General features: G+C 37.5%; 2 protein-coding genes and 1 long non-coding RNA gene across 6 annotated transcripts in view; 2 read left to right on the forward strand and 1 right to left on the reverse strand.

The window, feature by feature from the left end:
* Positions 1–949, forward strand: part of tmtops2a (teleost multiple tissue opsin 2a) — a 22790-nt gene extending 21841 nt beyond the window's left edge. For both annotated transcript variants that reach the window (XM_051896122.1, XM_051896123.1), the window contains one exon: positions 732–949. In XM_051896122.1, coding sequence (XP_051752082.1) covers positions 732–920 — 189 coding nt within the window. In that variant the 3' untranslated portion in view covers positions 921–949. The remainder of the gene's footprint in view (positions 1–731) is intronic.
* st6gal2b (ST6 beta-galactosamide alpha-2,6-sialyltranferase 2b) overlaps positions 1–23096 on the reverse strand; it is a 27816-nt gene extending 4720 nt beyond the window's left edge. Inside the window, exons 1-7 of one of the 3 annotated variants that reach the window (XM_051896121.1) lie at positions 22678–23096; positions 20679–20761; positions 11018–11728; positions 5459–5556; positions 5274–5375; positions 2966–3140; positions 2055–2538 (exon numbers count right to left, since the gene is read on the reverse strand). In XM_051896121.1, the coding sequence (XP_051752081.1) occupies positions 2411–2538; positions 2966–3140; positions 5274–5375; positions 5459–5556; positions 11018–11705 (1191 nt within the window). In that variant the 5' untranslated portion in view covers positions 11706–11728; positions 20679–20761; positions 22678–23096 and the 3' untranslated portion in view covers positions 2055–2410. Of the gene's footprint in view, positions 1–2054; positions 2539–2965; positions 3141–5273; positions 5376–5458; positions 5557–11017; positions 11729–20678; positions 20762–22677 lie in introns of those variants that run through there. The other 2 variants (XM_051896119.1, XM_051896120.1) reach the window with 2 other exon arrangements.
* The window catches only part of LOC127513925 (uncharacterized), a 757994-nt gene continuing 736998 nt past the window's right edge, over positions 3221–24216 (forward strand). Inside the window, exon 1 of the long non-coding RNA XR_007930527.1 lies at positions 3221–3593. This is a non-coding gene — a long non-coding RNA (uncharacterized LOC127513925). The remainder of the gene's footprint in view (positions 3594–24216) is intronic.

Consider the following 24216-nt stretch of genomic DNA (forward strand, 5'->3'; position numbering starts at 1 on the left):
TACATAACTATGTTTTTAGTGGTGCATAAAGACCTTACATAATGAACTGTTACGTTTTATTACCTTACAATGAGCCATTTCTATCTACATACACCGCGGGTCCCCCTCCATGTCAAGTCGCCATTATGTGCCGCATGTTTCTACAGCAGCCCTAAATGGACAAACACTCTACAGAACGCGTTTAGTCACTATGTTGTTGTTCTTCTAAATCATTCATGTTTTTAGAGGCAGCTTGCATCATCACTATGTTGAATAGGCACGAAGTCGTAGTAGTAGTAGTAGTAGTTATCGTCTGGTTTATTAGAAGCAGAGACCGTTTTTTGCTAAAATGTACACATTGCACCTCTAAAGCATGACAGCTGGTTTGAGCTAGTTTATGCTGGTCCTTAGTTGGTCATGAGCTGGTTTAAGCTGGTCAAGTGCTGGTCCTAACTAGCTCCAACTCAGGTCCAGCTTAAACCAGTTCATGACCCAACTAAGGACCAGAATAAACCAGCTTAAACCAGCTGCCATGCTTCAAAACATACCTAACCAGCATATATTGGGTTTTTTGGCAATAATAAGAATGCAAGAAAAAAATAACTCCAAAAATAAGCATTTAAAAATGCGCTGAGATGCTACAATTCAAAGGAAGCTGGGCAAACTTTCAAACAAATGTACAAAATTATTAATGGCTCTGCATCTTTTGTGTCTCAAAAAATATGAGTGGTAATGTACTGTGTTTTGTGCAGTTTTACAGGTGTTTCCTCATCCTGTTTCATTGCAAACACAGCTCTCTAGAGAATGGACAGTCCTCTATGCCTTCAAGAACTACTGGCATCCAGCTCAACCGAAGGGCTTATAGCAACACAGTGGCTGGCAACGAACCTCCTTCCATTGGTCTCCAGTGCAATGAGTGCAGCACCCCTGTCTCGGGCTGAACCAATGCACACACACACACACACACACACACACACATAAAAAAAAAAAAAAATGTTCCATGCTCCACACTACCCCAGTCTAAGCCTGGCATTCATAGTGTCCCAAATGATGACAAAATCGTCTGTGTAGTGTTGTTGAGTGCCTACCAATCAAAAGCTGAAAATCAGAACTGTAGCAAAGTGATCTCTATCGTCGTCTTTGTGATGACAAACTGTTGTCTAACCTAACACACCATTTTCAATCGGTATTTGTATGTGGCTTGTCAATATAAATGTTACAAAGAGCGAGAAAAGTGCAACCAGCTACTGGTGACATGTTAAATTGGATGTTTAGATGGTGCATTACTTTTAAATGTGCTTGCCTCCATTTTGTCTGTATGTTCCCATCCCAAACCATTTAAGGCCAGGTCTGAATAAGATGTTGAATAAAGCTGTGAATTTAAAGGAAAAACCCTCAAAACTGGTAAAATCCTCCACCTATGACTTCTTTGTATTCTGTTTGTACCCTAATCTCACCGTTAGCTGCTGGAGATCAAGGATAACGACATGTAGATCATTAGTCACATCATTGCTTCAGAGTAGTCCAGTGATCCAAAACAGTTTCTCCAAACTTGGTCACTAGTGGTGATGTTGAATTAATAGAAGGAAAATCCTTCATTCCAAACTTGATTCTTTTTTTCTTCTGCTGAACACAGATAATTTAATGAATATCAGGTTGGGTGAATTCAGTACAATGGCGGTATAAGCAAAAAAAAGTCAATGTGACTCACTGATCATTTACCAAGTGGTCCGACCATTTTTGGTCAAAATCTCCCCAATATTTAAGCAGCTTTCAGCGGCATCAAAGGACTTCGAAATTTTAAGGACCTTTTGGAAAGCAGCTTTCATTTTGCGTTCTTCATTCAGCTTGTTTTAAAGGATGCGTCAAGTATATCCTGTGTATCCTACCATCACCCATAATCCTTTACGCAATAACGAGTTGTCACTGAGCTTGTCTAATGTAAGAAAAAAAAAAAGATTTTGGAGATAAAAGCATTGTTTTCTTTTGTTTTGTTGTAAATTAATCGCATAATGCTAAATTTTGTTCCCCGAAGAAGAAAGAAAGTTACATGGTTTTGGAACGACATGAGTAAATGATGACAATATTCCTTTAATGCTATGTTAAAGGTACGATCCAATATTGCACACTCAAAACAATGAAAGAGGACAAAAAAGATGAACATTTCTACATTTTTCAACATTGTTGCTCTCTTAGGACCAGCAATATGTGTCTTTGATAGCACTAATGACGTTTGATGGGTGTAGGAATGCAGATCGTCTGTTTGAGAGCCATCAACTTGTATTAACAGCACCGATTTACACAGATCTTGATTATATGTCAATCATACAAGAAAATAAACCAACTACCCACAATTATACTCACTGTCATAACATTTGTTCATTTGCTTGTGTGCCTCTCTTAGATTTTGAGTTTTAAGCTAAACCTCCATTCATTCATTAAGATTCTGCAATGAACTTGCAAAGCAAAGGAGACAACAAGAAAGTGTGTGTATGTGAGTGTTTCCATGAACATTCATGGGCTTTTTGCTGCCATGGGCACTGTTTCTGCCAGTACAGCCTGCGGCAAGAAAGAAATGTTATGGAGAGTTTACTTTTTCCACATGAGCTCCCTCTCTGATTGAAATAATCCCTTCATGCACCCGAACTGGCATCTATCAAAGTGATATTTACTTAGTAACACATTTCAGTATTTGCACACACACACATACCGCACTCTTCAATCATAAATGAATTCAAGAGTGAACAGTGAATACAAACAGATTAATTATCATTTGTAAGTCAGCAGATACTCTGGAGAAGTAGGCAGAGAAACATTTGAGCTTGCTTAAATTAGGGTCGGATGTGTGCGTCAACTGCACAGCATGGCAAATCTCTCAAAAATTACTGTCACAACATGTGGCATAACAATTTTCTTGAGTGCAAGGATCAAAAAGAGGATAGATTGTGTGTCTATGTATGAATATGTAAATGATGAAAAGACTCACCTATAAATCCTGAGGAAGGAGGGTTCTGTTGAATGTTCTCCCGTGTGTTGCTTTGCACAATATCCCAAAGTTTCCAGATAAAGGAAGGATGCAGGATATAAAAGGGCTGCTCAGGGAAGTTCTTCCTGTGAGTTACGTATGGAGTAAAAAGGTCATAATCGGGATGCTGGTACCACTGTGAACATTGAGAAAACAGGAAAATATGATGTTAAAAATAAGACAGTTGCATGGTATGGTAAAAGGCCAATGATGCTCATTTGTCTGGATATATTGATTTCTTTAAAAAATGTAATCCATAAATACAATGGCTTGAATAGACCTCTTCTATGATGAACATGTTTTTCATTTCTGAATTAAAAAAAAAAAAATCATTTTGATATTTTTGGAAGACAAAGTTGAAAAGTACAAAAGTGCTGATATTATAAATATATAAACAGATCAAGCATAACATCATGACCACCTTCCTAATATTGTGTTGGTCCCCCTTTTGCTGACAAAACAGCCCTGACCCGTCGAGGCATGGACTCCATTAGAATCCATTTCCATGAAAGGGTGTACATGGTCTGCAACATTGCTTAGGTAGGTGGTACGTGTCAAAGTAACATCCACATGGATGGCAGGACTCAAGGTTTCCCAGCAGAACATTGCCCAAAGCATCACACTGCCTCCGTCGGCTCGCCTTCTTCCCATAGTGCATCCTGGTGCCGTGTGTTCCCCAGGTAAGAGACGTACACGCACCTGGCCATCCACGTGATGTAAAAGAAAACGTGATTCATCAGACCAGGCCACCTTCTTTCATTGCTCCGTGGTCCAGTTCTGATGCTCACGTGTCCACTGTTGGCTCTTTCGGCGGTAGACAGGGGTCAGCATGGGCACCCTGACTGGTCTGTGTCTATGCAGCCCCATACGCAACAAACTGCGATACACTGTGTATTCTGACACCTTTCTATCAGAACCAGCATTAACTTCTTGAGCAATTTGAGCTACAGTAGCTCGTCTGTTGGATCTGACCACACAGGCCAGACTTCGCTCCCCACGTGCATCAATGAGCCTCGGCCGCCCATGACCCTGTCGCCAGTTCACCACTTTTGGTAGATACTGACCACTGCAGACCGGGAACACCCCACAAGAGCTGCAGTTTTGGAGATGCTCTGACCCAGTCGTCTAGCCATCACAATTTGGCCCTTGTCAAACTCGCTCAAATCCTTACGCTTGCCCATTTTTCCTGCTTCTAACACATCAACTTTGAGGACAAAATGTTCACTTGCTGTCTAATATATCCACCCACTAACAGGTGCTGTGATGAAGAGATCATCAGCGTTATTCACTTCACCTGTCAGTGCTCATAATGTTATGCCTGATCGGTGTATATATCTCAGGAGCAAGCGTAAACCACATGACGATAACCGACAATGAACTGAACAAAACATACATACAGTTAAACTACATACAGGTGGGGTAATCAGTAACGTAGGTAACAAACAAGGAGGAATTAGTAACTAAGAGTACATTTACATGACAACGATGTACTAAAAATGGAAAAAAAATTTCCTTTGCATTTTTGCGTACATATGACAACGTTGTCAAAACGATCCCCATTCACACGGATCCGTGATAACGACTAAAAATGCTGTATTATGCTGCCAAGCCAGTAGTCGGCGATGACACTTTGATATGAAGAAAAGTACTTTTAAAACTATGCACCTATAGACTGAACATGTAATATGCATATGCATTACGTCACCGTTTTCACAAATTCGTGTTTTTGTAGTTTACACGGAGACAATAACAGTATCGTTTTCAAAAACTTGCACTTTGAAACCCGTTTTCAAAACCCCTAAAAGGTTTTTGTCATGAAAATGAACAGCCAAAACTAAACTGAAGGAAACAAAGGAAACACAGGAACATGAACAAAAACACAATGAAACTCAATGTGTAAAATATTAATTACGGGTCTGCAAAAGATTTTACTAGCATAGTCCCAGTCAAGGGATTTTTTTTCCCCCTACTCTGTTTGGTTCCCATGTTTGTATGCCTCTCAAATTTGCTACTCTAGCGAAAATATCAGGCATTCTTCTTACGTCCACCGCTTTTTGATTTCATTCTCAGTCAGTGAAGCACAACCATGATTCCTCTGCTGGCCATTAGGCTGATAATATCACCTCTATACCTTCAAAGTCACCCTGCTCCTGCCTCACCAAATATGTATTTCAAGAAAGAAAACTAGTAAGAAAACTATACAAAAAACTTTAACAGGGCTGAATAGCATAGCGTTTCAGACAGATTCTCTATGATATGATTTTCATACCTTTTTCAGGTCAATGTTATAAGGAGCAGGATCCCAGGCTACCAAGGTAATGTTCTTATAGAGCAAACTGCTGTTGAATTTGTGTTGGCGATTTGCTAGAATCTGATAAAAAAGAAGAACACATCTCCATTTAGAGACAGGGAATGAGTCAGAGGGTGAAGGTTTGTGTCTGTGACGACCCTAACCTGAGAGTTCATGATTCGAATGGTTGTCTTGCTGCCCACGTCTCTTTCAAAGCCCTTGGAGGGTGCGGCATTGAAACGCAGCACTGCATCATGGGAATCTAGAATGACAAAAACGACAGTCAATCAAAAGGGTCATTTAAATTTTGAAGGCAGAACACATGTTGACCTTTTGTGACAATATGGGGTAGATGGAGTACGCTGTCATTATACAGCACTAAATGCCTTTTCAGCTACTGTAAATTTAAAGAGTATAATTATAAATCATACATAAATGTCACTTCCTTGTTTTGATCAACAAATATTTTAATTAAAGGTGCAGTAAGCGATTTCTGACATCGGACTGAACACCACAACACATTTGTAGCCAATCAGCAGTAGGGGGTGTGTCCACTCATGATGGGGGAGGAGAGTGAAACAATCAGCAGTAGGGGGTGTGTCTACTCATGATGGGGGAGGAGAGAGTGAGCCAATCAGCAGTAGGGGGCGTGTCCACTCATGATGGGGGAGGAGAGAGTGAGCGAGAGGGAGATTTGAAGGAAGACTGTAGAAAGAGAGGAAGAAGCTCAGAGGAATATCACTGGGAAAAGAAGAGTTATGATCAGGCAAGAGCTTTAGGAATATTAGAAAAGCTTTCCAGGGCTGGAGAGACAAAAGCAAGAAGGCCTGAAAACGGACTCCATACGTGAGTAACATTGGTTTTGCCATGTTTCACAGAACCAAGATATGCTGTTGTTGTAATGTTAGCTCTAGTAACAGGACAGTTTTGAGTGTCATTGTTTGTCTGGAGCTGGTGTGCTGCTGGAGAGTAACAATCAACTCTTGCTTGTATATGCTCTAAAAATTGTTGGGTTATTTTTCCTACCCAATTCCTGGGTTGAGCCATTTGGGTAATTTTGCGATCTCTTCAGGAGAGAGCAGTGCAGCTCCGTCGAATTGGTGCATGTCTTCAGTAAAATACGGGTTTGTGGATGTTTTATTTTATCTAAAAATTCGTTATTGTTCTGTATATTGCTTAATTTTATGCAAGCAACATACAGGGGCGTGATGTGAATCACCTAAACGAGTGTTGCGTCGGTCTTTTCACATGATGGAAACGCCTGAATTTTAAAAAAGATACAGAATATAAATACTTAGGATGTAAAAATATGTTATCAGAATTGTACACTGATTATTTATGGACAGGTTATGGAGTCAGTCACAGCATTTTTCGGCTACGAGTGAAACCCAGGCGGCGGTCTGAAGTTATCAGTTCCCCTGCCGAACGCAAGCGATCTCCGGCACGAGATCCAGCGCCGTTACGGTGGAAACAGGACAACAGAGAATGGACCATTACACTTGAATTACTTCTAAATGTTTAATTTTTACTTCTAATATTTGTTAAACAAGCTTAAATGTAGGCAATATGTATTAAAAATGATGCTATACTATAAAACATGATCGAAAATAAAGGAATTATCATGCAAACAAGTGGTCGTGTGGAGTATTTAAAACGTTTAGAGGATTTCATTTAATCTGTAAACATTAATTCATGTATGAACTAAAAGAAAAAATAAGCTAGTATTATAGTAAAAATGAATCAACTCATTATGCTGGGTTAAATCAAAAACCCAATTTGCTGGGTAAAATTAACCCAACATGTGTTCTGTCCTATATTTACCCAGCCCTTGGGTTGTTTTTTACCCAGTGTTTTTTAGAGTGTCTACTCGTGTACTGTATGTTTGTTTTTTGTTCTTCCTTGTCGTTTTTTCGTCATCTTCAATTTATTTTTCACAAAGCATTATTTTGCTTTGCTTAAGCTTTGATAAAGGGACATTGCTCTTGCATTGTGTTTGTGCATTTTAGGGGCGGAGCATTGAAGGGAGGGGTGTGTTTGTACTTATTTTGCATAATAAACTTGCCCTGACCTTACCTTGCCAGTTTAATTCCTAATTTAATTCTAATTCTTAATTCTTCTTAAGGTTTTTAGTATTTGAAACCAACATAAAACAAGCATGTGTTATTGGACATTTGACACAAAACCGCAGTTATTGAGATAACAGTTTTCACGTGTGATAAACCAGTTTTCCCTATTGATTTGAAAATGATTGTTTTTTTAAAACAAACAAACAAACTTGTATTCATTAATTGAATCAGACTGCACAGTGTTATGGCCAATTTATTATCATAAGAAATTGCTCCCTCTAGTGTTGTAAGGCAAATTCTATCATATTAATGTGCAGGATCCTGATGTACAGGTATATAGGATTTTTCTTCTGCTATGTCTCTAGTAAACTGAGTAATTCCTTATTCATTGACCTGAATAATCAAAACATCTGTCAACTGTGCATTATCTTCTTCCATCAATATCTTTCACATGCAAGACATTCAATCGCCACTAGAAGGCAGCAAAATACAATTCACTAACATCTAGCAACAGAAACCATTTTATGTAGACTCACAAACTTTCACTTTATTGGTAATGTAAGCAAAAACTAATTTTACAATCAAATAAACCACTCTTCAATTAGTAAATGTAAAATATTTTGCGTTTACTACACAAACTACTGCTGTAAGTTTCTAGACATATCTAGGTCTTAGACACAAGTTCCAATGTCCAGTTTCATAGAAAATCCAATAAAACTCCTATAAATAGACAAAAGCATGTAAGGACAACGTGACAGCAGTGCTCTCATTCTTTGTGACAATGAAGCAGGGCAATGCTATTCAAGGGCTTCTAGAGAACAGGGAGCGCTGCTATAATGCTTATCTGCCATTGGCTGTCAGCCGCTGCAGTATTCATGTTCCAACACATTCAACAATTAGACCTTGTGCATCAATGTCTCTATTCAACAGCAGACCAAATCAAGGACTAACAAGGAGAAGAAAAAAAAAAAAAAAAAGAGAGAGGGAGACGATGAATTGAGTGGAAGAAATTGAATGAGGGAGTGAAAGTAAAAGCATGAGAGAGAGAGAGCAACTATCAAAACAAGACAAGAAAGTGGCTATCTGGCTAATAAAAAGTCTAGAGAGCCTAACTAACCTTTGTGTGTAATAAGTGTCCGGTTATCTGGACTCTTTCATATTTAGTTTCACCTTCATGAACTTTCAGTTTGTTCTCATTAGTCATGCGTCTCTTTGTCTTTGTTTCTCACCACTCATCAGTTCCCCTGGACACTAATCTTGTATGTCATTCAGTTCATTATCTCTGTGTATTTAGTTCCTCTGTTTTGTCTTTGGTTGTCGGTTGATGTTCGTGTACATGTAGTGATTATGTTACGTTTATGCTCCTGTGCGTTCTGTTACTCCTGCCTGCTTTCTTGTTAATAAAACCCTGTTTATATTTGATAATCACTTCTTCAGTCTGTTTTCCCTCATCTTCAGCCTTGTGACAATAAAAAGCGTTATGCAGATTTTGAAGATTTTAAATGCAAAAAAAAAAAAAAAAAGAGAAAAGAAAAGAAATATTTTTTTCTTTGATAATTAAATTCCACTAATATAGGTAGAATATAAATGCTACAAAGTACATTCATATGTTATTTGTGCGATTCTGCACCGATTATTATATTATATTGTATTATATTATTTAGCAAATGCATGGTTTGGGCCATTTATGAAAACCTTTTAATTGTACACAAGGAATCATCTACAGCAGCACATTTCTCTGGTATACTACAGAGAACAGCAACAGATTCACAAAACGAACATTAAAATGCTGAGATAAAGTGCCGTTTACCTTTGAGGTGTACAAAGATAATGATTTAAAATCATTCGTAACAGTTAATAACAATATACACACAATCCATGCAGGACTTAAAAATGTGGCACTTTTCACACTTCTGGGTTTTGAACACGAAAAATAAACTACAGAGTGTGGAAGGAATGGGTCCTAAAACCTATAAATGAGTTGGCGTTTTCTGCATTTCCGGTCCCATTATCCTGAAGTCAATGAGTTTTTAATGGCTTTTGGGTTAAATGCCTGAAATAAAGTCTGTAGTTAACATACAGTAAGCTCAAGATATTTTCACATTTTATTTTATGACATAAAATGGATCAGCAATACCCCACTAGTTATTTTTTAAGCATTTGGATGTCTTGAAAAGGCAGTCAAAATATTCAAACTCAAGCTAAACAAAGATTGAAAGAGTTGTTGGAAGCTTAGTGGTGGTGACATTGAAGTCATGCAAGCATAGTGTAGTTCTTTTATAGCCTAACTTTAATTTTTTACTTCTGGTTAAGCTGCAAAATTCATAAAAGTTGTGTTAATTTGAGACGATTATCTTGAAGAACAAAACATGTAAGATTCATAAACTTGTGTTGGTCATAGATCTTATTGTCTGTAATAATCCAAAAGCCAATGGAAAAATCCTGTTTGACAAAAATACATCATCCCTGCAGCCCTCAGTAGCAGCGCAAAATTTTTTTTTTTTATGCTTTATTATCAATGAATAACAAAGGCAACCCGGGCTTGACATTAAAACCCGCCAACCCAAAAAATGCAGGTGGATTTCAGCAGTGGTGTGTAACACAGTCACTCCTACTAGCCACCTTGGCAGGTTGAAATTTATATAATATATACATTTTTGTCAAAAATATAGATTTTTCGATACATATCGATATTGAAGTATATTTGAAACGTTTCCAATACTCATTCTCCACAGAATAGATACACGATACCAGCTGCTCTTTCTCTCTCTCATCTCTCCAACAGCAAGTTAACACAAACCCGCCTCCCCTCACTCACTCATTTCATTGGCTCCGGATGAATATTGTTGGTGTTACAGCACTAATAGTATAATTGATCCGTGTGTCCGGTCTTAAAGTGACAGCAGCCTGATATATCTGCTGCCAAATTATGAGATAATATTACAAATATCTATATGGCAGTTTTTCCTCATGGTATCGATGTCAAAATTGTGGCCAGTGAAAATATTGAGTGACTAGTAACTTTGGAAAACCACTAGCCACAGTGACTGGTGAGCAAAAAAGTTAATGTCAAGCCCTGAAGACACACACATAACTGTGAAAATAGAAAATACTATCGTTGTGTTTCCATGCTCCATCAGCAAAGGCTTAAAATCCACTAAAAATGTTTTTCATGATTTTCTGAAAGAGGAAAAAAAAATATATAGAGATGCATTACGGCAGTAAGAAGATAGAAAGATGTCAGTCACTCCCTCAGCAGTTGTACTAGACACAGTTTTTGCTGCTTAACATTTTGTGGAAACCATGATTTTTTTCCTTGATGGATAGAAAGTTCAAGAGAACACCATTTATTTGAAGAAAAAAGTTTTTGTAACATTATAAATGTCTTTACTGTCACTTTTGGATCAATTTAAAGCTACAGTCTGTAAGTTTTGCCTCTTTGTCGCCATCTCTGTTTGAAACCTGCAATTGCAGTTATTTGCGGAATTATCGTCTTTACGTGGGACACTGACAACTGGAGTAAATGCTGGTGAAATTTTCATATTGCCATCACAAGAAAAAAAAAAGTACATTTTAAAATGAGTGAGCATTAAAGATTTTCAAACTTATGACTGGTTGTGTGTAGCCATATATGCATTTTATCCCTGCCCAACTCACCAATTTCAAGCCCCAGTGACGAGTTAAGAATCGCCCCTGCTGAAGTCACCACGGCACATGTCCTGTACGCCTGCTTTAGTTGAGGAGGATCCAGCTGTTGAAAACCTAGGCCAGCGAAGGGCTGTTCAGAGCTATCCAGAGTCCTGAGCTGAGCTTGCTCTTTCATCTGACACAGTATCTCCTCCCTACCCTTGTTTGTTTTACGTTGGCCTCTGTACTGAACCTTGTGCTTATTAGAGTGAACATGGTCCTTGACGGCTTTCTGTAGTCGTTTGCTTAGGGATTTGTAGGATGCCTGTCCCTTCCACAGACCACGGACCACCGACCAGGTGTTGGAAAAGTCATTTTCAGGAGACTTCATCACATGCTTCTTAAACTCTTTTCTAGTGTGCGGAGGTTGAAAGACTTGCCTGTGCTGGAAAGGACCCCTTCTCTCTGCAAACAAACCCCAGCGAGCATTACGGGACGCCATGATGGCCCGGGAACTACGCTGAACATGGATTGAGTGTTGAGATTCAGAGTTGAGGAGGGAAGTCGTCCTATGGGGCTGGTTCACCTGGGATTCAGTGAAGTAGGAAAAGCCAAGAAAGAAGAGCAGCATCCACACCAGCAGGAACAGCAGAAAAAGTTGAGCAGACTTCTTCATGACATGCCGTAGGGCTGGCAATAGAGAATCCTTGACCGTCATCACCCTGTTCCACAACACTCACCCTGGAAGGAAACAGAAAGGTGTGGCGCTTAGTATGAGTTTGAGTTTGACCCTAATAAGTTTGTTTCACAGCAAATATATTTGTTACTGTCATGTTACTTTTTATTTGGGGCTATTCGAATGTTCAGTTCCAGAGTTATTGGTGATCAAGTGTCGCTGACAGTCACTACAGAAGTGCTGTTTGAGAAGCTAATTTGACACTATTTATCTGGCATCTCGTGACAAATTTGGCTGAATATTTATTAAGAATATTAATATAGCAAATGCAACTTGACATGATTTTTAGGTGCCTGGCACCAATGGCGAATAGGCACCTATTGTTTACGTTGGTTTTCTTATTAGGGGCCAAGCATCGAAGGCACCTATTGTATATGTTAGTTTTCTCCTCCTTCTTCCATTCTTTAAGTCTATTGCAGGAAAATTATGAAATTTGGCACACAAATAGAGGACAGTCTGACCATTAACTACAGCAATTTTGGATTCTCTAACTTAATCCCTCTAGCGCCACCAACTGTCCAAAGTGGCATTTACGTTTATGCTAACAACTTTTGAACCGAAAGGGCTAGAAACAAATTTCTTTCTTCCTCTTGATTCCTTGGCTCAAGACCTTGTATGTGTCATTATCACTTCATACTGACCACATCATATTAATATGGTAACAGCACCACCTATTGGTCAAAAGTGACAAGTGATTGTATTTGTGATTTTTCAGCCATTTTGACTAAAATAATCTAAAAATGTTTAATTACTCATTGTAGCAGTTGCTATGAAGATTCCAGCCATGCTTGCACTCATTGTACCTTTTTATGCTTGGCCTCTTAATTGCTGCTTGCACTTTTTCTTGGTTTTTTAAAGCAATTCTATATTTAAAACAATTCATTTGAATAGCATCTGTAGCTATAGCACAACACTATACTGGAAAGATGCTCACAAAGAACATGTAGATTCAGTAGAACAAACAAAAAGAATAAAACTGTTGGTTATCATGCTAAATGAAAATATTTAAGGATTTTCTTAAGCCTAATGTTCTTTCTGTAATTATAATGCAGAAATACTGCTTTTTTCTGAATTGGGCTTAGAAGGACCAGTTCTATTGACCCATTTTTTTTCTTTATAAACCTCATATAAACAACCATTACTGAATTCATAGGGCTCAGAACACTCAATTCATAAACTGTATCCACAATAAAAATATGGACATGCTAAGAAAAATTATTGTACAGACCGAGTTAGTAGGCCCTACATGTCTGCTCATTCTCTTCTCTCACTGTTAACATTCAGTTCAGCATCTCCATGCCTCCTATTTGAACAGTGTGCTTTATTTTGGTTCATGTTGCTTAGTTCTGCTTCAAAGAGACTCTCTCTTCATGGCTGCCTTGGTGCTGATGTCTAAATGTTGAGAATGATGCAGAGCCCATTTTAAATAAAGGATAATTCACTTCCTTTTGCTCCTTGTGAATCTTGATGTCTGCAGATTTTAATCTCTTGTGGGTTTTGTGAAAGTACAATGTACACTGTACACTCTCTATACTTTACATGGATTTTCTGTCAAATCACGCACCCCTTTCATTCTCAGAGAAATCTGCTTCACACAATGAAGAAATCAATTTGATGTGCTGAAAATTGCTTTCATGTGGGCATATTGCTCTTGTTACCATTCTGTTCACAGCAAAGTTAAAGAAGAACACTGAAATACACAGAACATAGTAAACTGGTCATCTATATAACAGTGATTCTTCAGAATATCATTATTTTTTTTCTTTTTGCACACATTTATCTTCTAAGCACTTCATCAGTGGATGATTTAGAGAGCGTAACACTCTCTAGTGTGTACAGACTTCAGCTTTGCTGACCTTGAGACTCTGATGCACCGAGAGATTTTGCAAAAATATATCTCTTTATGCTCAGCCTGGTAATGTCAACTAAGATTACAAGCACAACAGCTCTCACTAACTCACAATAGCATAAATAACAGAGGTTATATTACAATTAAGTCAGTGCAGTTGCAATCTCCATCTACATTTATATACAGTGAAAGTATGTGAACCCCTTGCAGAATCTGTGAAAATGTGAAAAATTAACAAAATAAAAGAGATAATACAAAATGCATGTTATTTTTTTATTTAGTACTGTCCTGATTAAGATATTTTACATAAAAGATGTTTACATAAATTCACAAGACAAAAAAATAGCTGAATTTATTAAAATAACCCCATTCATAAGTATGTGAACCATTAATTCTTAATACTGTGTGTGGTTACCTGGATGATCTACGACTGTTTTTTTGTTTTGTGATGGTTGTTCATGAGTCTCTTGTTTGTCCTGAACAGTTAAACTGAGCTCTGTTCTTCAGAAAAATCCACCAGGTCAGTTTTCCAGCATTTTTTGCATATTTGAACCCTTTCCAGCAGTGACTGAATGATTTTGAGATCCATCTTTTCACACTGAGGACAACTGAGGGACTCAAACACAACTATTAAAAAAGGTTCAAACATTCACTGATGCTCCAGAAGGAAACACGATGCATTAAGAGTCGGGGGTGAAAACGTTTTGAATTTGAAGATCAAGGTAAATTGTACTTAATTTGTCTCTGGGAAACATGAAAGTATCTTCTGTTGCTTCCAAAGGGCAGTACTAAATGAAGAAAATTGATATTTAAACAAAATAAGAAAAATTTGGACATCTTCATCCTGTTCAAAAGTTTTCACCCCCCGACTCTTAATGCATCGTGTTTCCTTCTGGAGCATCAGTGAATGTTTGAACCTTTTTTAATAATTGTGTTTGATTCCCTCAGTTGTCCTCAGTGTGAAAAAATGGATCTCAAAATCATACAGTCACTGCTGGAAAGGGTTCAAATATGCAAAAGATGCTGGAAATCTGAAGAATCTGCAGGACCTGGAGAATTTTTCTGAAGAACAGAGCTCAGTTTAACTGCTCAGAACAAACAAGAGACTCATGAACAACCATCACAAAACAAAAAAACAGTCATGGATCATCCAGGTAACCACCAGGTAATGACCTTGAACGGGGTCATTTGAATAAATACAGCTATTTTTTGTCTTGTGAATTATATGTAAACATCTTTTATGTAAAATATCTTAATTAGGACAGTACTAAATAAAAAATAACATGCATCATCTCTTTTATTTTGTTAACATTTTCCACATTTTCACAGATTCTGCAAGGGGTTCACAAACTTGAAAAGTGGCACTGTACACATACTATGTATACACACTAAATTTTAGGACAGACAGGCTCTGGATCACAGTACTGTTTGCCTGCAGTTCTAGGTCTACAGTAAGTCCTAATTGCTGGCATTTCTAATAACTGACTGCCAGACACTGCTATTTGTTTTCAAACTGCAGGGGACCTGACCATCATTAAAAAGAACAGAGCAACCAACAGAGAGGAGTTAAGGCTTCAGACAACTATCATGAAGAAGAATGTTATCATTTTATATTCAGAGGCTTATTTTAGTTTTTAATTTGGAGAAGGTATGTTAAATGTCATTTACCGAAGGGAAAAATAAATAAGGGGATATTATACTTAAATTTCAATCAGTGTTGAAACATATTTAGCAGGAAACTTCAAAGAGCTTCAAAGTTAAAAAAAAACATTAGAAAAGTTGTAGCTCAACTGGGAGGAATACTTTGCAGGACATTAGATGGTAAAAGCTTTTCATATAATTGCATATTTAAAAGAATAGTTCGGTCAGAAATTAAAAATGTCAAAATTTACTTCCTTATGTTGTTCCAAACTTGTAGGACTTTCTTTATTTTGTGGAATTGTGATTTTCTTTGTAGAATATCTTGGATGTCAAGATTTCTAGAGAATAACAACATAAATGTTAATGTAAAATATAGTTAACCTATAATTCAGTCAGGACCACAATAAAACATACAAATTTATTATTGTTCATTTAAAACATTTGGTTATGGTTCCTTATGGGGGTTCAGCTTTATAATAAATTATTTTTAATAGGACATGCAATAATCCCCTGGAACCATCAGCATGACATTGAAACAATGACTGTACAAAAATTGTTTAGCGATTTATAGAAGATTGTATGGAGATGGTGCATTAGGCGATATTCCAGGAGTGCTTGGATGGCTTGCCTGAAAGGTAGGGTAGGCAATTTCAGAGCGGCTAACAATAGCAAGCTAGCTCTGAAAGCATTAGATCCCACCCTCCCTTCAAAGCGCTCTCCAAAGCCACGCCTCATCCAAAACACATGAACGTGCAGGTCGCGCACAGCCAGAGCAGATTCAGCAAAGCGTCATGACGCCGTTAAATTATTTCATGTCTCAAAGCTCATAACATTACAATCATAATGAACGTAAACAACTTACAAAGCTCTTACTTGTACCACCTGACTGCTGCAGATTCATTTTGTCGTTGACAGTGTTGACATAAAACACATTAATCGAAGTCTGAGGATGTGATCAGCTTCGAGTAGAATGGGTTGCCATCTCTAAATTATGGTTACGACATGGCGTGAACGCAGCATAAGCTCATTGTTTTGATTCAGGAGGAACTGTAAAAGGCGGCTGCTGTTTGACTGTCAACACTCTGCATAGCCTCAAACACGCTGATGGCGTTTGATGTCTGCGCGAGCAGGGTGCTCGGAGGTATGGAAATACACAGGTTGACAGGCAGATAGGATCATATCATTGCGTTTGGACCGACGTTTTTTGGTCCTGAGACTTCCACAGATGTATATTTAGACTACTTATATTATTGATTGCTATCAGGATGTTTCAACCAGAATAACAAAAAGTGTTTATAAAAAAATAATTGCCTACTCTTCTTTTAATACAGCGATCTGAAACAGACAGAGAAAAAGAAAAAGAAGAACATACAGCTATATGGAATAACGGATACCGATGTCAAGGAGGAGGGTAGCGAGTGTTAGTCACAAGCTTTGGTTAAGCTGAAGACAAATAATAGTGCCATGTGTATATACATGACGTAGATAGAAGAATCACAGTGATCGGACAGATTGAACAGTTGGTAGTCCGCTGATTCTGAGCTATGCTTACGTGGCCTGCCTAACTAAAGCTAACGCTAGATTACTTTGCACAAATCATACTTTTTGTCATTTCTTTTTTGTATAATGATCACCAAACTGTGTAACTGACAGTTGTCCAAACCAGTGGAATTCCACATTTTTAGAGAGATTTGTGCACGCCAATGTACCTCCCACAAAACTAAACTGGAAAGACAGCTCTAATCCCAAGACCAGAAAGACAAGTTTTTTGCACATATTCATTTCATTTAAAAACAGTGTTAAATGAGATAAGGGCGAAAGGTTACCTGCATGCTAAGTATATCTGCCTGAGGTCAGAGTCTCTGTTTACTATTCAAAGTACTAATAACAGTGGTTTTAAATTATGCTGAGGAAATCAGGTGTATTACGGATGCTATTATTGTAACTGCTATGTGCCAGTAAACTGTATGTATTGTGTTTAACTTTATTGTTCAAAAGGTCAGAAATTAACAAGGGCTTGAAGCAAAAATGCTACAGATGACAGACTGCCATTATGGGGATGAGTGAAGTCTTTGGTTAGATTAGAATGATGTGTCAATGGGATGCACTTTATTAATTATATGTCCTTACATAAGAAATTAGGTCTGACTTTATATTAAGTGTCTTTAACTATGTACTAACATTTGAATTAATCATTTAATACAATGCAATGCATTGTACATGCATTTTTTGCATGATACTTATATTAAAAAAAAAATAAATAAAAAAATACCTGCATGTTATTACAGCTGTAATTATTTTTTGTAATCACATCTATTACACTACATTCAGCCTTCCCTTACACCTTAAAGGGTTAGTTCACCCAACAATGAAAATAACGTCATTTATTACTCACCCTCATGCCGTTCCTAACCCGTAAGACCTTCGTTCATCTTCAGAACACAAATTAAGATATTTTTGTTGAAATCCGATGGCTCAGTGAGGCCTGCATAGCCAGCAATGACATTTCCTTTCTCAAGATCCATTAATGTACTAAAAACATATTTATATCAGTTCATGTGAGTACAGTGGTTCAATATTAATATTATAAAGCGATGAGAATATTTTTGGCGTCAAAAAAACAAAATAACGACTTATATAGTGATGGCCGATTTCAAAACACTCCTTCATTAAGCTTCGGAGTGTTATGAGTCTTTTGTGTCGAATCATGATTCGGATCGCGTGTCAAACTGCTGAAATCACGTGACTCTGGCAATAGCAACCCTATCCACTGATTCGATTCGTAAAGCTCCGAAGCTTCATGAAGCAGTGTTTTGAAATCGGCCATAACTATATAAGTGTGGAACGGCATGAGGGTGAGTAATAAATGACATTATTTTCATTTTTGGGTGAACTAACCCTTTAACCTATCTTTAAACTTAACCATAGCACCAAACCTGTCCCTAACCTTACCCATATCCCACCTCAATAGCAGCACAAGTGTTTTAATACAACATGAACACAGTAAGTACATCAAGCAATAATCACATATTAGACTTCAAAGATATGTAAAACAATATCAATAATACTAAAAGGAGTGAATTTCTTCCTGTTTACCTCTATTTACTGTGATTTACTGTTATTTTACACAACAAAACCCCACAGACTTACACAATTCCATGTTTTTATGCGCTTTAAAGGGCACCTACAACGCCCCTTTCACAAGATGTAATATAAGTCTCTGGTGTCTCCAGAATGTGTTTGTGAAGTTTCAGCTCAAAATACCCCACAGATCATTTATTATAGCTTGTCAAATTTGCCCTTATTTGGGTGTGAGCAAAAACACGCCGTTTCCACAAGAGGGCGGAGCTTTAACAGCTCACGCTTCAGTTGCTCAACAACAACAAAGCTGGAGAATCTCACGCAGCCGAAATGAGGATTGTCAGTAACGGTGTTCAGCCTTACATTGTTCAAACCGGAGTCGGACACTGATGGAGAGACTCAGGAATGCAACTGGACGTTTATGAATGGTTAGTGGATGTTAAAAAATGTTCTAGCCTTTGCAAATAAACATAAAACGTCTTGTCTTTACAGAAAAAGTTTTCAAGACAATCTCCTGTTACACTGCTCTTTACAAACGTGTGGTTATAAAGTATATAAACAAGGTTAATTGAAAAATGTACTACCCAAGTAGTAATAAAGATGTTTGCCATCGTAATGATGACAATAGCGCACAAAAATATTCGCTGTTCTGTGCTTCGGCGCGGTTAGCGATCGCACTGCATGTGTACCGCGCTCAAGTCCAACTGAACTGTGCTCTGGCCCACCTCTTCCAAGCGGGTCAGGGACGGATAAACGCAGAGAAAATAAAACGGGGAGCGATCACACTAGTCATACAAACCGGGTTTTGTGGGTCAAATGCGCTCGGGCACAGTTGAGAGCCCCTAGTGTGAGTACACCCTAAGACAACAATAGCTTTAACCGAATTTGTTGTGGAACTGGCTAGATTTTGGGGCGCATTATCTTCAAAAATAAAACTAATCCACTGCGTCCTCAGTGGCTCAGATGGTGGGAGAAAATTAAGAGTCTAATGTTCAGTCATCCAAAAACAGCGCAGAGAAAATGGCAGACAGCGTAAAACTCGCTGAGGACGGAAACTATTGTAATGCAGGACTGTCAGTCAGCGGCCGGAGGTGGGGCCTAAGAAGTGTGACGTCACACTGCTCAGAGAATCAAAACGGCTTGTCTAATGAGACTGCCTTGGTTTAATGGGGATTTAAAAAAAAAAAAAAAAAAAGGAGTGGGTGGATTTTTATCATTATAGGGTGGTTATGTACACATACTGCCAACACACATTTATGTCTAAACACCATGTAAAAGTGGATTTTGCATAATAGGTGCCCTTTAAAGCTTAAAAGCTTAAAAGCTTCAGTGCCTGGTTATTCTTCTGTAATTGCATGGAAATACTAACCAGCACATTTTTTTTCTACACAAGAAAGAAAGCGATACAGGTTTGGAAAAACATGGGGTTGAGTAAATAAGAGAATTATCAAAATAACTTCTCCTTCTTGCAACGACATCCCTTCTCTTCTCTGAGGACATGTTCACCGGCACAAGGGCGGACAACCTGTCACTCACATGAGATCAGAGCAATAGCAAACGATAACGATCCAATCAATTACCAATGGACAATATCAATACATTTTCTCTTGTTCAAGAAGTCGTTTCACTCAGATGTACGTCACAAAAAGTAAGAAAAAACTATTGCAACTTCAGTTTCATGCCAACTTTAAAAACTTCCAGAAACAAAGCATGTGTGGTGTAGCCTAGTGTGAGAGATCCGGACTGGTTACATGTTTAAACGCTGCATCACCATCGTGCCACCGAGCTGATATATACAAGCTCCAATATAATTTATGCAAATATGTGTTGTCAACTCTATTCATTTTAGCTTCATGAAATATATTTGTCTTTTTTGGGTGATAATATCAAGCAATCAATCTGGTTGTGATCTACCGTTGTTAAATCTGCTTTTATACAAGACTTGCAAAGAACCTTTTCTAATCATAGTTTTAGACACCCAAGAGCATTTGATAAGCGGCCTACTCATGCTACAAACACAGGCAAACACTTTCATGCTTAGTAAGGCTTAAAGTGTGGGAGTCAGGTGCACAATTCCAGCTTTATGCTGGCAACAATCACGAAGAGGTGAGCCAGTACAACCGTAGCACCCCAAATATGCAAATTCTTCCCCAGTTCTTTTTGTTTAATATCTCTTTTGCATCCACTATACAAATTATTATAGAAAAGATATCTTTGAGACAACCTGGAGTTGAGTGCCTTGCTCAAGGGCACAAGGGTGATAAAGAAGAATTAATCTCATGTACCTCTCCTCTCACACCGTGGGAGGAGAGGTACATGAGAAGCTGAGATCTTTAACCATTAGGCTACCACCATCACAAATTAGAGGATATAAATAATTTCACCTGCTGCCTCTTAGTCCTTCAAACTTGGCCTGTGTCCAATACCACTGAGAGAAACAAACGCCTACGCCAGCAAAGGCAATCCACTGTGGAAGAGAATTTTAAATCAGCAAAGCTTTTAAACACACTTAAGTAAACCTGCCAAGAAAAAAAAAAAATAGGAGAAGAAGAAGAAAAGCTTTTTCAATCCAAACAGAGTGTTTGTGTGTGACAGATCTATGCCAAAAGAAAAAATTAACGAATGGAGACAGAATAAGGGCAAATTTTGATGGCAGAGGAACTAAACAAGTGCTCTTGAAATGAGGAACAAATAAACAATGCAGAAATATATGCAGAAAAATGGGAACACAAATTGCTTATTATTATTGCTATGATGGAAGTATGGTCTTTGGTTCGTTTTGCTCTTTCTGCACCCAGACAACTGATCCAATGGTCTAACCAAAACTAGGATAGAATACTAAACATACACCAGCACTCTTGCCAGGCACAATCTGTCAGCGTCTGGCCTGATACATGTTGTACTCATTGCCAACAATCAATCAACAATCATATATATATATATATATATATATATATATATATATATGATTGTTGAGGCAAAAATTAACTGGTTGATTATCAGTATGCGGGTCAATGACGTGACGGGTAATTTTTTTTTTTGTCCAAAGGCCTTAATAATAATAAAATACAAAGATATGACATCCAAAGTATGTAAGGTAGTACAACTAGATCTCTTTTATTGAATCCAAAAGGTTTTAATTATATTTTGCTACTTATAAAGGTATTTTAAAGATTTTGAAGTGTCAAAAGGGCACTTGGTTTAACCGTCCAAAGGCCAATACAGCCATTTCATTTGTGATTAAAATATCTAAAAATGTAATAAATGTATATATATATTTTTTTTATTCTGGCATGATTTTATAACATCATATATCAACATAGTGCAAAATTGTATGAAATTATGTGTAGAAGTCGTTGCTTTGTTATGAGAACAAATGTCCGGAAAAATGAATTTCATTGATGTCATTCGGAGTAACCAATATAAAGGGACCATTCTGGATCAAGTCATACGGTCAATATCATGTGACAGGATGTGACATCATTCAGACACCTGCAAAGGACCACATGGTCGTGAAGCAAAGTAACTAACTCTCTTTTAACTATTTGAAAAATTCATGTTTTCACTTGCTCATACGCATGTCCCGAAACATCAGGTCATTCGGCACAACCGCTACAAAACATGGAAAATGTTGTAATATTTTAAAAACTTGCTTGCTAGATATCAGCCTGTTAGCATTGTTTGAAAATATCGTCATTCGGTATAACCGAAAGTGTCATTTGGTAAAACTGAAATTTTGGTTAAACCGAATTACTTTTTTGGTGACAAATTTTGTCCATATTGTAAAAAAAAAAAATGACAAAAGCAGTGTTAATTGATTATAAAAACCACATAATCTTATTGTTAACACTTAATAAATCTTCAAAATTAATTATATCTCCATTATTAAAAACCTCATTCGTCAATGACCCATATAATGGCTAATGGTGTTTATGTGATCTCTAGGGCAGATATAGAACCAGATGCAATCAAGGTATAGGGATATACTTTGACATGTCTAATCTTTTAAATCTACATGTAGAGAGGTGACTTGAAAATAAAAATAGCAGTCCCTCTGAACTTTGTACATGGATGGTGGTTTTTAGATGCAGGTATTTTCCTAAAAAGTCATTCAAACAGACAGACTGAAACACTGCATGAACCCTGCTGGATAACTATTTAAATACCACAGTCGTTACAATGACAATGTGAAAGTACATGAAACTCCACTGCACATTTGTACCTGACTAATTACACATTCAGATTAAAACTGTAAACTAGTTTTAATTTAAAAAGCCTAATTACACATAAAGACTTAAGTCATAAAAGCAAAGTTCTGAATACAATAATCTGGCATACATAGATTCTCGAGTCTGTGGAAAGGAAGGAGTAGTGTGTACTCACTGCAGCTGAAGACAGTTCGAGTCGCGCGGCTGCATTCCCCTCGCGCCGCTGCGTTTGTATTCAACAAAACTAAACAGTCATAAATGTCCAAGTGTGAACATTTACTACACTAAAACGCTAATCCATTGTGCCGTTTCCTCGCCAGAGAACTGGACCAGAGCCTTTCTCTACTTTCATCTTTGTCAGCTCGCTATTGCCTACGCAACCAGGATGTTATTGTTTCAAATCACGCTCCACTTCAGCTCGCAAAACTCTGGGAGCAGATCTAATGAGTGCAGAGAACTAAAGAAAGACGACTACCGAATCAGCCCGCCCTCAGTGTGTTTTCCCACGCTATTTCTTTATCCAGTATCCAGTGCCACAGCGTGCGATGTCTTTCAAGGAGGACGCGGTGCCCGGTCTGATGCTCACTATTGTTCAGTGCGTTTAGATCATCGGGGACGCGCGCTTTTTTATGCATTCACATTCATGGGGGGAAAGTCTCTGACTTAATGGTTTAAAATTACTACAGCTTTGCAAATATTATAAAAAAGCTCTTCACACACTGGTTCGTTTATTGAGTGAGTTGGTTTTATTGATTGATTGCTTGCTTGATCGATTGATGTGTGCATTTGAAGGTGGGGTCAGGTAAAACGGTGCACTTTTATTATGTACTTTTGGTACATTATATATGTCTTTATATATTGTGTTTTTTAAATGGCATAGGCTAATTTCCTATCCCACAGGAATCAAACTTTATATGACAAAATTCAATTTATTTACTTATCACAATTTAAAAGTAAGAATCGAAACTGAATTGTAACACTTCATGCCAAAAGATATGGATAAAATATGTTTTAATTTTAAAATTATAATTGTTCAAATGTCACTGAGGAAGGATTAATAAGGTAATTTGAAATGCACAATAAGGCTTCAACATTTGTAAAGATCTGAAGTAAACTGTTCAAGCACAATCAGTTTGCATGGACCAATCAGTTTTCAAGTCCACCCATAACTTCTTAATTGGATTGAGATCTGGGGAATCACAAAAATCTTCTTAAGAAGCAGTTAAGAAAGTTCTTAAGAAATTTGTAGGAATGCAATTCTAAAACATTTTATTTTTTTTAAAAAAAGTTTTGGTCTTATCAGATTATGGCAGGTCTGTGAAGACCTGCTGACTAACTGTAAAAAAAAAAAAATACCTCAAAGCCTGTATTTTTGCACCACCTACAGATTACAGTAGCTAAGTGTGCACACTGTTACTGTTAACCAGAATGCATCACTCAGTATTGTGTTTTTAATGCACCGTGACAAGTTAAAGGGATAGTTCACTCAAAAAATGAAAATTCTGTCATCATTTACTCACCCTCAAGTTGTTCCAAACCTGTATAAATTTCTTTGTTCTGCTGTACACACAGGTAGATATTTGGAAGAATGTTTGTAACCAAGCAGATCCGATCCCAGATTGACTGCCATAGTATTTTTTTTTTTTTTTTTTTTTCCTACTATGGTAGCCAATGGGAGACGAGATCTGCTTGGTTACAAACATTCATCCAAATA

The sequence above is a fragment of the Ctenopharyngodon idella genome, chromosome 6 (assembly GCF_019924925.1).
Source record: "Ctenopharyngodon idella isolate HZGC_01 chromosome 6, HZGC01, whole genome shotgun sequence".
NCBI lineage: Eukaryota > Metazoa > Chordata > Actinopteri > Cypriniformes > Xenocyprididae > Ctenopharyngodon > Ctenopharyngodon idella.